This window comes from Polyodon spathula, chromosome 1, assembly GCF_017654505.1.
Source record: "Polyodon spathula isolate WHYD16114869_AA chromosome 1, ASM1765450v1, whole genome shotgun sequence".
Classification (NCBI taxonomy): Eukaryota; Metazoa; Chordata; class Actinopteri; order Acipenseriformes; family Polyodontidae; genus Polyodon; species Polyodon spathula.
This window is the reverse complement of record NC_054534.1, coordinates 22819505-22834760: the sequence shown is the minus strand read 5'-3', so window position 1 is coordinate 22834760 and position 15256 is coordinate 22819505. Positions and strand designations below refer to the sequence as shown.

The 15256-nt window shown below is 40.3% G+C and overlaps 1 protein-coding gene across 2 annotated transcripts in view; it reads right to left on the bottom strand.

Moving 5' to 3' along the window:
* Positions 1–2788: 2788 nt before the first annotated feature.
* Positions 2789–15256, bottom strand: part of LOC121315688 (tyrosine-protein kinase transmembrane receptor ROR2-like) — a 91578-nt gene continuing 79110 nt past the window's right edge. Inside the window, exons 5-9 of one of the 2 annotated variants that reach the window (XM_041250004.1) lie at positions 10455–10582; positions 9462–9776; positions 8794–9051; positions 8032–8237; positions 2789–6418 (exon numbers count right to left, since the gene is read on the bottom strand). In XM_041250004.1, coding sequence (XP_041105938.1) covers positions 4976–6418; positions 8032–8237; positions 8794–9051; positions 9462–9776; positions 10455–10582 — 2350 coding nt within the window. In that variant the 3' untranslated portion in view covers positions 2789–4975. The remainder of the gene's footprint in view (positions 6419–8031; positions 8238–8793; positions 9052–9461; positions 9777–10454; positions 10583–15256) is intronic. The other variant, XM_041250014.1, reaches the window with a different exon arrangement.

The following is a 15256-nucleotide window of genomic DNA, read 5'->3' as shown; positions in this document are numbered from 1 at the left end:
AGCTTGGATGGCTTCATTGTGTTCTGGAAGATGTGATTTTAGTTTACATAAAAACTACTTCATAGAACAGATTTTAAACAGTTTATTACAACATTATTCAAAGCAAAAATGTTACATTTCTGAAAATGTTTAATAGCATTGATCTTGAAATTATATTTAAAAATACAATACCCAAAACAATTCTCTCTGCGACAAATTGCAGAAATATTTAATATTGAAACACAATTATGACTGAAGACTCTTTCATTGATGCAAGACATCAAGGCAATGTTTTGAACTGCACAGTTTTTCAGTTGTATTTTACATGTTGATCAGAGACAATCTCATACAAATGTGAGACATGATTACAAGCACATAGCTAACAAAAAATATTACCTGAAATCACCATAAACAATCACAGTTATGACATCTTACAGACGATCACAATCTCTGATGCACTCCGGGGGTCATGATTGTACACATGGATAGTCTTGCTATGGTGTTATTTTAAAAGCAAGGGCGCCATCTGCTGTTGAAATAAAAATAACGCAAATATGACTGAAAAAAATAATCTGTGTTTTTGATTACATGCTCCTTCTATGCAAAATACTGGTTTGCGGGAGTGTTTTTAACAAAATAAATATTTCCAAGTAGGTATACACTGCATTTCAATACTTCGCTAGGAAAAAAAAAAAAAAAAAAAAAAAAAAACAGCAAGGCATATATTTCAGGTTTAAAATAGCATGTCTATGCTATTATAAAAATATTTACTTGTTTAGAATACAGTATAACACATGTCTAAAAAGAGAAGAATGTCAGCTGACAGTGTACTCAGTGTTAATTAGGTAAGCATGCTGACTTTGCTGTTCAGAACCCTTAACCCTATACTACAGCCTTTTTTTTTTTTTTTTAACGGGCTACGTTTACAAAAACAAGTGTGTGTAAAATTATAGAAAACGCAGAAGTGAACTATATTCTACATTGATAATATAATTTATGTTATCAGTGTAGAATATGTATATTATCAGTGTTGAGTATTGTTTGTATATTATCAGTGTAGAATATAGTTCACTTCTGCGTTTTCCATAGTTGTACTGTGTTTCTGTTTAAGTTTAGGTATTGGACACTGCAGCTTTAATGAATGTGTTTTACGTCGTCGATTTTGACATAAGTATTTGTTTTAGGCGTACGACTTCAGTAGAGAGGAAAGCCAGCTGGTTTCTAAGATGTCCAGTTTCCTGAATATGTCTATCTGTGTGTGTGTAAATCCTCCCTTTTGTAGTAGTCTGTTTTGCTCAGCTGGTGGAAATGTTTTCTGTGATGCGCCATGTGCACAGCTGACTTCATATTCCTGTTTGCTTTTGTTTTGCCCTGGACTTACGTGAGTAGATGTTAACCCAAAATCTCGACTATGTTGACCATTGTCGTCGCCTGATCCAGATCGAGATTCCAAAGAAACACGCTCCACGGTGACTTCTTTTGGAGACAATGTTTTCTGGTCCAGTGTCTGGTTAGTGCTGCCCCCTTTCGTTCTTGATACTTTTAATCTCAGTTTGTGAGGCAAAAATGACAAATGCTTCACCCAGTTTTCGACGGTGGTCATGTAGGAAGGGGGTGGGAACTCTTTCCCCGAGTTCCCTACACAGGTAGATTCCGTTCCTTTATTCTGATCGCGTTCTTGTATTGATCTATAATCGTGGTGGGTTTCTTGTGTTGGATCACCGTTCTGACAGTCAGGTGCATCGTTGATTGAACTTTTTTACCTTTATTGTAGCTTAGAGATGTACATTTTATTAAACAATGAAGTGTAAATACATCCGAGTATAGAAAGAAAATAGATACAAGTAATGTACTCGATTGTACACGTTATCTTACCAACTTTAAAGCAGCATTTTACCTTATGTCCAATTATTAAGATGAAAAGGAGCTGCACTGCAGAAAGTTATTGGGAATGTCACGCTATAGATCTTTGAAAGAGATTTCAATCAATTGTTCATTCTTACTGGCACACTGTCCAGTGATTAAAGACTAGGTAATGACTTGAGAGATTCTCCTAGTTTGCCTTTAGGGCTAAGAATCTAGGGGAACATTTAGTCAGAGAAAGATCTATCAACCACCGAAAAATTTCCTTTTAAAGGTACCACCTGGGAAATTGTAAATTGTAAATAGTGATTAAAGGTGATACTTTTTTTTTTTCATTCTACTGGCAAACAATTGAAAGTTACAGGCAGAACAACCTGTCAAACAAAATATGTGGTGTATTTATTGAAATGCTGATGTTGATTATGTTGTGTGGGTAAAACAAAAAGAGAATTAAAAAACAGAATTTGTGAATACAAAAGTACTATAAGGAATCATGACCCCGTTCACACTACTGCGCTGGCCCAGGGCCACCCCAGATTTAGGTCTGCAACTCTTTTCACCTTTGACGTTCACATATGTGACTAAAAAGCAGGCCTAAAATGTGGCAAATTGTTTTTTTTTTTTTTTTTTTTTAATGGAATGATAGCCTGCACTCAGAATGGAAGAGCTACCGGGATATACAGTAATCATTGATTATATATGCATATATATATATATATATATAATATATATATATATATATATATATATATATATATATATTATTGACTATTTTGACTTAATGTTATGGTGTGTAACGGGGTGACGGTCCAAGCTTAACCCCACCCACAATCACATTATTCTCCCAAGAACACAGAGATATTTAGAATGCAGGAAACAGCAACTTGCTAGTATCCACAGGTATAAATATTAATTTTCATAACGGATACTTCACTCAGATTGCAAATGACTATCAAGTTGTATACAATGACTGACATTCACAAGACAAGCTTATGACTGACCACATAATACAGTAATAGTACTACTGCTCCATTGTAAGGAAAGACATGACATTAAAAACACGTTTCTTCTCATTTATACATATATATATTTAATCTGCATGAAGACCGTCTTTGTTTACAAACATGATCATTAAACGGTTATATTGTTTACTCGTTATTATTATCATTGTCATTATTATTCTATACTGCCTAACCATTACCACTTCAATGAGGAAAGCACCCTAAATCCAGCAATACACCGTCATATATCAAAATACACTTTGCACAACAACATGCATGATACATAATAAACCACTGCTCTAGCGCCAGTAGAATAACATTAACAATAATAATCACAATAACAGGCATTGAAATATTACAGTGAGGGTCTCACCCTCACATGGTGCATCAACCGTCTTAATTTTTGTGGATGAGAACAGTATTTATTGTGTGTAAAGCAAGCAGCTAAAGAAATGATCGGTATTTTAATGTAAAGATGCACACTTCTGTATATTGTTGTGTGCAAAATAAACAATGGTGGCTGAATATGCCAAGTCTCCAGCACCATTATTGGTCATTATTCAGATCCACAATCCTGCAGTTTTCATATTTAATCCTTATTTATTAAATAACAGGAAGAAAATGTAACTGTGTGAAATTAAGCATAATTTTGAGTGCACTGCAGCTCATATATTACGTGAAAAAAAAAAGTGGAGCCTTCTGTGCACTCTGCTTCACCAGAAACCACACACTGCTGGCTTCGATGGTTTGTGCCTGCACCCTCAGTCTGGGGATTGTTAGGCTTCCAGTTTTTAAGCCTGTTTAAAAAGCCAGCTTTTGTTTGAATTTTATCTTTTCTTCTGCCACCTTTTTGGCAATTAATTGCCTCTTCTTTTGTAAAGCTCACAGTGTTTACATTACATTAAACTGGGGAATTCAGTTACAATGAGAACTGAAATTAGCAACAATTCTTAGATATATCAATATCACAGATACACACTCAGTAGAAACGTATATATTGTATGACTTTATTGGATACTCCATGTGGCTGGACGTACAAAATATATGGCTAAATTGTGAGCTGGATACAAAGATATTATCACTTCTGTGAGGTTTACAAAAATTATATTGAAAATGTAAGGATCCTTCTGCCAACAGTAAAAGAAAGGTAATACCATTTAATAAACTCCAACCAAAGAGGACAGAGCAAACATTTAAATTACAATATTCTCAAAAAAAAAAAAAATCAGAATACTTCAACGAGAAAGCTATTCAGATAATAAAAACATATAAATTACAAGTCTGTACAGGGTTTCCAATAATAAGAAGCAACACATCAATTTACAAATTGCATCATTATCAGTACAATCATTGGATGTTTTAGCCTTTGCACGCTCTTCAGCTGCTTGGAAACTTGTTACATTCGTCATGCAGATGGTATTGAGATTTTACTTCCAATGACTATGCTGCTCTGACATCCTCAGCAGCGATTTGTTCTTATTCCAAAACATTTCATTGTTCTTTGATGCCATTTGCTTCATAACATTCTGGAGTTTATATTATTTTATGACCTAAAATCCAGGATAAAACTAGCATTCTTCATTCCTTAAATCTGCATTTTGTTCCCATAAATTCACAGAAAAAAAAAAAGTATTTCATTTGTTTGAAATATCTTGATGTAGTTCACTTTTAACCTTCTCCACTGAGATTTTATCCATTTAACTGTTTTTTCCACAATTGAGAGATTGCAAATGCAAATGTAAAGACACTTTTAGTTCTGATATGCAGTGAATTTTCAGGTATTTTATCTTGCAACACAACTTGAAAAAAGCAGTTTTAAAAAAAGAATCATTGTATTGCTTTATGTTGCACAGCAACAGTTAAAAAAAAAAAAAAGAAAAAAAAAAACACACCTTACCCTAACGGTATGCAACATTTATGCTAGAAATACTGCCCACCATTTGGAACTGCACACATTTCTACTGGTTGTAACAACTTGGAATATCTCTTAAATCACCCACGGCCATGAATTGAAATCCAAAACAAAAAGGTCACAGACAGGTGACTGCAAATACCTAATGTCATTCAGTCCCTTCACATAAGGTATTTTGTCATCACAAAAAGGATTAGTTAGCCATGGGTAGTAGTACTTTCTATGCTTCTGATTGTATGTCTGGATCATCTGTCTGCAGAACATCAATGTCTCCCAGTAGCTCCGTTTCCGGCACTGAAACTTCTTCATCTTGAGGGCCAATCTGGGACATTCCATCTGTCACACAGTTCCCTTCTTCTGCAGCATTTAAATCATCAGGAAGCAAAGTGACCCGCTCAGTCATGGAAGTGTTTGAAGGGGCAGTTGTGACATAGCCTGTGCTGGTGGAACCGCTGCCACTGTGATGAGACCCAGGTTTGGGTATCATCTGTGGGTGCATTTGCTGCGGTGGCATCTGCATAGGGATCTGCATGGGGTAGAAGTTTTGTAGGTAGGCTCCATAGGCTGGCATAGGCTGATAACCATTCATTGGGATGTACAGCTGGGGAGGTGGATGCATGGGTCGAATCTGGCCCTTCATTGGGATGAATTGGGGTTGTGGAAAAGGTTGGTTTTTCTGCTTCGGACCAATATACCGTGCAGCGCTGACATTGCTGACAGGACTGGTGCTGATGGAGCTTGTTTGGGTGGTGTTACTGGCACCAGAGGTCTGAGCGGAGCTGTTGTAATTGGACAGGCTCTCCCATGTCCTTAGTCTGGTGTGGATATCTTTGAATCTTGGCCTTCTGGCAGGGAATTCATTCCAACACTCCAGCATCATGGTGTATATCCAGGCAGGGCAGTCATCTGGGCAGGGCAGCACCTGGCGGTTCCTGACCATTTCTATAACATCTTGGTTGGAGTAGCCACAGTATGGCTGCAGCCCGTAGCTGAAGATTTCCCATAAGACCACTCCGTAGGACCAAATATCTGAATCAACTGAGAACTGACCATACATGATAGCCTCTGGAGACATCCAGCGAATAGGGAAAGGGTTATTCCCTATCAGTTTGTTATAGTCAGCTGAGTAGACTTCACGAAACAGCCCTAAGTCTAAGATCTTCACATTGAGTTTATCACATACTAAAATGTTTCTGGTTGCAAGATCTTTGTGGACCATGTGGTGGCTGGAGAGATACTCCATCCCCGCAGCAACCTGAGTCACAATGTGTAAGAAATCTGCTGGCTCCAGAGTTGATTTCACTGTCTTGTCGTCATCACTGCTGCCTACGTCAGAATGTGGTGACCTCATCACCAGGAACTCGTGGAGGTCCCCATGGCCGGAGTAGCTGAAGATCATACTCATGGGCTGTTCCTTGGTCACCAGCCCAAGCAGACAGACTATGTTGGGGTGCTGCAGCCGTGACCTCATGAGGGCCTCATGCTTGAATTCCTCCCGCAGGTTCATCTCAGCTTTGTCTTTTACAGTTTTGATGGCAATGACTTGGGTCTGCTCCCCGGGGGCTGTGCTGTACAGGTGTCCCTTGTAGACCTTCCCGAAACGGTCTTCTCCCAGCTCTTCCATGAACCGCACAGCAGACAGATTGATTTCTTTCAGTTTTCCCTAGGGGAGCAAACAGAGAGAACATATGAACCAATTGGACTTTGGCAAAATGTTAAATAAAGTGGACTTGCTGCCTCCATCTGTATCGTCACTCGATATTTGTAAGGATGTTGAGCCACTATGAGAGCGTTCAGTGTGCTCGGTGAGTACACTCCAGTAATATCCAGGCATTACCGCTGTTTTCATGACTCATTTACCACATACAATGACCAGGAGTTTAGAAGGCGGCATCGTTTTTCCAAGAATGGTGCCAGAAAATGGATTAAGATACTTTAGCCTAGTTGGCTTTGGTTTTGTAGCAGCCCTGAGGTGAATAAATGGAACCTTTTTAAATGATGCCATGCTGGAACACACCTGATTAGATTCCTCACCTGGTAATCACACACAGCAGGAAGGCTCTTCATTAATTCATTACAATAAATACACACTACTTAAAATATACATTTACACAGAAAACCCTCTTCATGTGCTAGGCTCCTGCCCTGCCACAGTGCTGTTAGTGGGGTTACTTTTTATGGGGGGATGGTTGGTTGGGGGTTAGCTTATGTCAGTTTTCTGATTCACTGGAGTCAACTATCTGCCCCCCCCACCCCTCTTCAGTTCCTGTTTTGTAGCACGCTACAATAATGAGCTTAATCCTGAGTTCCAGACTAAAGCTGTGCATCAGCTAGTCACCAACTTTGAGATAGTACCATATTAGCTAATCCGCAACTTAGTACGGAACATCTGTACTAAATCTACAAGTTCGTTGCAATTGACCCACTGTGTCTACATGGAATTTACAAAGGCCACACCTAGTGGCAGTCTGTCAGAACTGCCACATATGGCTTTGCTTTCTGTAGTAATACTGTAGTAACAGCAGCTAATACATATTCCAGTATGGAATGGACACGCGGCCCAGTCTTCTTCAAACAGATAGAAAGAGAGATCCTTTAAAACAGCCAACAATCAGACATCTTTCCTTCTGACAGAAAAGCCCGTTCAAACCATTAAACAATATAACTTCAAATGGATTAACGCTCTGCAGCAGTGGTACTCAGCTGGCTCTCAAGATCCAGTCCAGTCTAGGATTTTACTCCAAGCGTGTTCTAATGTAGTTAACTGAAGCTGTTAAGAGGCAATTATCTAATTTAGGACCTGCTTGAAATAAAGACTAGGACTGGAATAGATCTCCAGGGCCAGGGTTGAGTACCACTGCTCTAAAGATCTAATTATTGCTAAAAGCTTTATTCTGTGCACTGTTATATCACATTAAAAAAGCATTGGAGGCTCACATTTAACGTTTCTGCCCCATAGTGGAACAATAATTAAAAATGTAGGAAACAAACCTGGGTGTACACCAGATTCAAATCAGCAGGCTATTTGGTACAAAACATGTTAATTGTTTTAAATAAGGCACAGATTATTTTAGAACATTAGATTACCAGCACTGATATAATATCAATGCAAATTTGCCACCGAGGTTTCTTTCTGTCACTTAGACATGATTATTTTACCAGTTACCACAAAAAAGCATTATTTTTCACGAGCTGATTTTTTTGGGTTCGATGAAACTGAGCAGTCTTCACAGAAGCTAGTGATTGTAGACTCGTGTTAGAATTCTCTGATGTTACCTGGTGTTTATGTTGGTTAATGAGAGGCATCTCCATATCCTGGCTGGGTGACGCAATTAGCTGGCGGCGTGGAGGAGTGTCTGTGGTTGCCTTCTGTTTGTTCCGGCACATGCAGACCAGGAAGAACAGGCAAGCGATAACCAAGGGGATGGCAATGCTAGGGATCAGGATGTAAAGGATCTCCATCTTACTGTTTTCTCTGGGATCTGAAATGCAGGGAAGAAAACTGGAACATTAGATTAAAACAATTAATTACACTTTCACATGTATGAAAACAGTGATCGGCAGTTTAATTTTCCTCTTATCATTTGTGTATGTACATGGAGAGAAAGCTGTGTCTACTTGGCATTTACAAAGTCCCCACCTAGTGGCAATGTGGAAGAATGGCCATACATGGTTTACTTGCCATTGTAATAGCAGTTAACCCATATTCCAGTACGGACTGGGCAAGCAGCCCAGTCATCTTCAAATAGATAGAAATAGAGATCCTTTGAAACAGCCAATAAACCGGCACCCTTGCTTCTGACAGGAAAGCCAGTTCAAAATCAGTGCCAATTACCCCTAAAGGCTGTTTTTGTACACCACTGTAGATTTTGTGACCTAGAAAAGTGGCCTAACTGATATCAACTGTTAAATTAGAAGGTCAGTCCTAATTAGGTTAGAGTATGACGGGCATTGCAGACATGCCAAATAAGCTCAATGAAGAAAAGCTGCCAGCTCCGTGTCTGATCTTGCGCTGCTTTTTTATCCCTGTCTACTTACTGCATGCAGGAATGTCGCATAGTTCCACTCGCACATTCTCATTCTGTGTGAAGCACCAGGGGCCCTGCATCTGACCACCAGGGTTGCGGCAGTAGTTGTGCCCTCCTCCCAGCTCTGGGAACTCCACACCAGTGTGCTGGTGACTGTGAGGGAACTGGGTGTGCCAGCGCTGGCACTTGTACCCAGACTTGGTGACGCTGACCGTACCTCTGTAATCAGCTCCGCTGCCATTGTAACACTTGTGATCTGTGGGAGGATCTTTCACAAGGATTTTTAGTGAGAGGTGTTGAATTACACAATATATATTCACAAAAACAACTTCTTTTTTAAAAACAAGCATCATGAATTCAAGAAATGACAGATAATAACCCCCCCCCAGCACAATTTAAAACATTAAATCTACTCATCCCACAAACTTTAGGAAATTTGTTTCCATCACCCTCTTCAGCTGTGGAAGGCTATACAGTTGAAAGTTGATTGCTAATCTAGTTCTTCATCTACAGTGTAATAAATCTAAATATATAACCTTTTACAGCCTGCACAAAAACAAGGCCCCCTACCTTGCACTTAGTTAGTGATGTTAATAACATTGTTGCTATAACACAGTTTTGAATTAAAAAAAACATATATTTGCAAATGTACAAGACTCAGAAGTTGGTGGCACTTACATCTGCCCAGTTTCTCCGCAGGGATGCCGATCCTCATGCAGTTGGCTGCCTCCAGGGTGTCGGGTAGTGGCAGCTCCTCACACTTTGGCAGCTGGAGCTGCATGAGGATGAGGGGGTTTGAGCGAGCGATCATGTACTCTGTCCGGCACAGGTCGTTCTCCAGCGCCTCGCACTCATCACGGCACAGCTCCCGCTGCCTGGGGGTGCGTGAGCGCTCGTCACACAGCGGGAACACGTAGTGGCAGAACGAAGGGATCGCAAACTGGGAACACTGGTCAGACAGGTGGGTCGAGGTGCCGATCATAGTGAACGCAGCTGCACAAAAAAAAGACCAGAGATAAAAAAACAAGAATAATAAATGCCTTATTTGTTTCATGTTCTGAAACCTACATCTATAAAATCTACCCGAGCCACCTTTTCATGAATTTTGAGGAATATTTATTCTAAACAACCAAAGGCTTTATGCTGGTTCAGTGTGGCTTCCAACTATATAGTATGGTAATTCCTTAGTTATCCTCAAGGTGTCTCTCTTCTCCATGTAAACCTCATATAATAATAACCAATACAGTTAATGCAAATCAAAGTACTGTAATTTAACAAAGTGAAGCATTTGATAGTTGATTCAAATGTACACTTGTGCTTTGCTATTCATTATACAAAAACATGGCTGCTATTGTCATATACTGTTGGTGTTAACAAGTGACAACACTTGAAATTTGACTTTAACCGTACATGTTAGTGTATTACACGACTGAGATATATGTGTGGGTGTGTAATATCAATAATACAAAATATGATACTGTTCATTTTACCTTACTGTAATACAACTAACCTGAATAAGGATGAAGATATGGGTGCACTCCCATAACAAACAATTATCTACAGGAATTTATCAATTACAAAACTGCAGTAGAAATAAAGTAGATACTGCCTGCATTTGCATAGGCCCAGGAAAATATGGTAATTGTTTGGCTAGAAGCATGCTCTTCCTACCAGTGATTCGGTTTTCAATTTCCCCTTGCATCTGAAGGGAGTCCACGTAAATGGTTGTGTTTCCAATGAATCGAGCACATGCGATCCCCCGGTACGGCTGACAGAAGCCTTCTTCACGGAACTCGTCGCTTTGAAAACACAAATGAATTCTATCAAACATAACTGCAGATGTCAAAGTCCCAAATTATCATGGTTCCCTCCTTTGTCAGGAGGCTGTGTGGTCCAGTGCTTAAAGAAAAGGTCTTGTAACCAGGAGGTCCCCCCGTTCAAATCCAAGCTCAGGCACTGACTCATTGTGTGACCCTGAGCAAGTCACTGAACCTCCTTGTGCTCCATCTTTTGGGTGAGACATTGTTGTAAGTGACTCTGCAACTGATGCATAGTTCACACACCCTTTGTCATGGTGGTCCACTATGAAAGGTGCTGTATAAAAATAAAGATTATTATTATTTGTATAAACTGCCCTTTATATACCGTCTTTACCGTCTTTTATATCCAAAGGAAGAGAGCAGTGGGTACATTGCCAAAGCATTCATTCACCCATATATGACAGCAATCCCAGGCTATGTTTCATAAAAGCAGGTCCATATATTTAAGTGACATTTGTTTTTAACATTTTAAATACTTCTATGTATAATATGTAGACATCAACACGGCCCAATAGCTGAAATTGAAAAGGGCTTTTTAAGTAATCTCTGTAAGGCTTTATCATGTTTTATTATATAATTGTATATGAGCCCATATATTAGCACACTGCAGAACAAATCTGATAATTTTATGTCAGACTATGTTACCATCCCACTGGGAGGAAGCCAGTGACTTTAAAAGTTAGCATGTACATTTTAAAAAAAAGTTATTTTAAAGAAATCCTAAACTATAATTGCTTAATAGGTGCAGTTTAAGTCAATTTATAAACGTTTCCAAAGGAATTTTGCAAATATGTTATACTTATGCAAAGTAAATGTTTCAGTATGGGGTGAACACGCAACTGTCACATACAAAAATCTTTTGTTCTCTCATCACATAGTATCCATCTCTGAGAGCGGCCAGTATGCCGAATCTTTGTTTTCAATCAGGCTGGCCTTGTTTTCACCACATATAAAATGTGGTTATACATAACTGTAATGTTACGGCAACTGATTTATCATGCAGATTGTAATTTAAGACTTACAATTTTTCACAGTCAGCATCAAAATTATTTGCTTTGCATTTTATTTGGAGAACCACAGTTCGCAGGATATCAGCACCCCTGTCATAGATGTGAGGAGGACTTGCGTGGATACAGCCAGTGATGAACCTAATGATCCTTGCGAACCCGGTCAGACAAACCAGCGTAAGAAAGAAAAGAACCTCAACGGGCACAAGCCTGGAGTTAAATGGCCAAGAGCTTGTGAAAAAACTGCGTGGGACACAGTAAACACGGATCTCTGTTTTACTTTGGAAAGGTTAAATGGAATAGTTGAACAGAAGCTGGATAAATTTAGGGACATCATCTACGCATATGGAAGTGAGAGGTTTGGAATTGAAAAAAGGAAGGAAAGAGTACAAACTATTCCTGTCTAGACAGCAGCAGGAGATTGAACGCTTAATTAGAAAAAGGAGGCAGTTGAGAAAGCAATGGAGAAAAGCAGAACAAAGTTCTATCAAAAGATAAGCTTGCAACATTGCGCAGAGCTGAGCGCCTACGGAAATGCTACAAAAAGAAACAGCGTGCGAGAACTAACTTTTATAAAGATCCACTCAAATTTGTAAAGAAGATATTCACCAGTGAGAAAAATGGCACACTAAAATCAACTAAGTTTGAGCTAGAGAGATATTTGGAGGAAACATGTACAGATTAAAAAAGGCAGGAGCCTATGTCAATTCCTTCAGACATCCCACCTATCAATCCTCCCGAATACCAAATGGAGGACTGTGCACCTAAGTGGAAAGAAGTAGAGCAAGCTATGAAAAAAGCAAGGGCATCATCATCTCCAGGGCCTAATGGAGTTCCATACAGAGTGTACAAGAGTGCTTCTGGAGTTCTACGAATCCTGTGGAAATTGATGAAAGTGGCATGGGAAATACAGGTTGTACCAAGAGCATGGCGCCGAGCTGGTGGAGTCTTTATACCAAAAGAAAAGGATTCTACAAACATCGGTCAGTTTCGTCCTATTTCCCTATTAAACGCAGAAGGCAAGATTTTCTTCAGCATTATTGCACAGAGATTGTCAACCTACCTATTAAAGAACTGCTTCATTGACATTTCAGTACAAAAAGCAGGCATTCCAGGTTTCCCAGGATGCTTAGAATACATCAGCGTAATCTGGCAACAAATTCAATCAGCAAAAAAGGAGAGGAAGGAGCTCTATGTGACATTCCTGGATTTGGCTGATGCATATGGTTCAGTGCCACATGAACTTCTTTGGGCAGCATTTGATTTTTTTCAGTGTACCAATGACAATAACAAATTTAGTGAAAGCCTACTTTGGAGATTTGCAATTTAGTTTTTCAACTTCAGAATTCAGCACTACATGACAATGCCTAGAAGTTGGAATAATGGCAGGATGTACCATTTCTCCACTGGCTTTTACAATGGCAATGGAAGTAATTATTATGGCATCAAAATGGGTAGTGGGAGGAGAGCGCTTGGCTACTGGAATGCGACTACCACCAATTCGAGCATACATGGATGACATGACAACAATGACTACAACAGTAGCCTGCACTAATCGGTTATTGGGCAAATTAACCAATAACATTGAATGGGCATGAATGCAATTCATGCACACTAAATCAAGGAGCATCTCTACAATTAAAGGCAAAGTAGTAGATAAAAGGTTCTACATTAATGGTGAGGCAATACCAACAGTGTCCGAGAAGCCAGTGAAAAGTCTAGGGAGATGGTACGACGGGGATCTAAAGGTCACAGTTTGTGACGTTAGACAACAAGCAGTGGAAGGGTTGAACAGCATAGACAGCAGCACTTTACCAGGCAAACAAACTCTGGTGCTTTCAGTTTGGTCTACTGCCAAGACTGCTGTGGCCACTGACTGTGTACGATGTTTCCTTGACAACAGTTGAGAACCTGGAAGCTTTAATCAGTTCATACGTCAGGAAATGGTTGGGAGTTCCACGCTGCCTGCAGCTACTAATCTCTGCTCCAACCGAGGAGTTTAAGAGCGCCAAAGTCTGACTGGAAATTACATTTGTAGATTCATGCGAGAAATGCGTAAGGGAGGAAGCACCTGTGTGGAAAACTGGAAGAAAATGGACGGCTGTGGAAACTGAAAAAATGAAGCTGTGGAAGATGCTAAGGCTGCCCTTTGAATCGGATATTATGGGGCAAGTTCAGCATGAAAAAGGATGATTTGGTCTCAGTTCAGTTCCTCCTACATGGCACAAGGCAACCCCAGCTCAACGGAGGAAGCTGGTAGTCAATGAGGTGCAAAAGCAGGAGGAAAGGATCAGGTGTGTAAAGACCATTTCCCAAGCCAAGCAGGGAGAATGGATGAGATGGGAAACAACACAAGATCAGCTGGCAAGACCTGTGGACAATGGAACAGGATCAGTTTCCTCATCACATCAGCATATGATGTTCTCCCATCACCACAGAACCTAAACCTCTGGGTGGGTGAGGATTCCTCATGTCCTTTGTGTTAATCACCTGCAACATTAAGGCACATTTTGACAGGATGTAAGGTGGGTCTTAGCCAAGGACGGTTTACTTAGCGCCATGACCATGTGCTGCGATGTTTGGCCTTAGCATTGGAATACAAGAGTAACCTGACCGATAAGTTGCCACCAGTTCCATCAAAGCATTACACACAAAAGAAAATATTCCTCCGTCCAGGAGAGCAACCACCAAGAAAAGGTTTTAAAACCAAGCCTCACCCAGGACAACTGGAAGCTGCTAGAGACTGGAAGATGCTGGGAGATGTTGGTCAACGGCTTATTTTTCCACCTGAGATTGCCACTACTAACGACCAGACATTGTCTTGTGGTCTGGATCAGCATGCCTTGTTCATCTGGTAGAGTTGACAGTGCCATGGGAAGATGCTGTGGATGAGGCGTATAAGAGGAAGAAACTTTGGTATGCTCAACTAGCTGCTGAAGTGGAACAGCGAGGATGGAGAGTCAGAGTTTACCCAGTGGAGGTGGGCTGTCGAGGATTTGTAGCAGAGACGTCGGGTTCAGTGGCCAAGAGTTGCGTCGCACAGTGAAGAACTTATTTGAAGCAGCAGAAAGGAGCAGCAACTGGCTGTGGTTGAGACAGAAAGATTCTGGATGGGGATCTCAAGCACAATAGAAAGAAAGCAACGCTGATGTACAGGTAAGTAAGCTGGGCTGAGCTGAACGGCGGATGGAGGGGGGAGATGTTGGAACGCCAGAATCACTGGTGAGCCCTCTTGAGGTGTCGTGGGCTAGTCAACGAAACACCGAGGACCGAAGGTGCCCACTCGAAAACCCCAGAGATGTACCCTACTTAGCTCAATCTAGACAGTTGTCATGCTGATAGGCTGGGGAAACCGCACTGGGTTGATCCCCGGAGCCAGCATCACAGTCGTTGTGTGTTCTGATGTGCTGGGGAGGCAAAATGAGCTGATCCCTGGAGCCAGCATTACACTTCAGCAAGCAACACCAGACAGAAGGATATCTACATCATCAGATGGAAAACAACGCAAATGGATGAAAATGCAGATGGATCACATTACTTTACTGCAAAACTACATCTTAGTTGGTGCTTATCTTGGTGAGAGCCGAGTTCAAATCAGCATGAAATTCAACATCTACTTTCATGTAATGGAAATCAACCTCTTCTC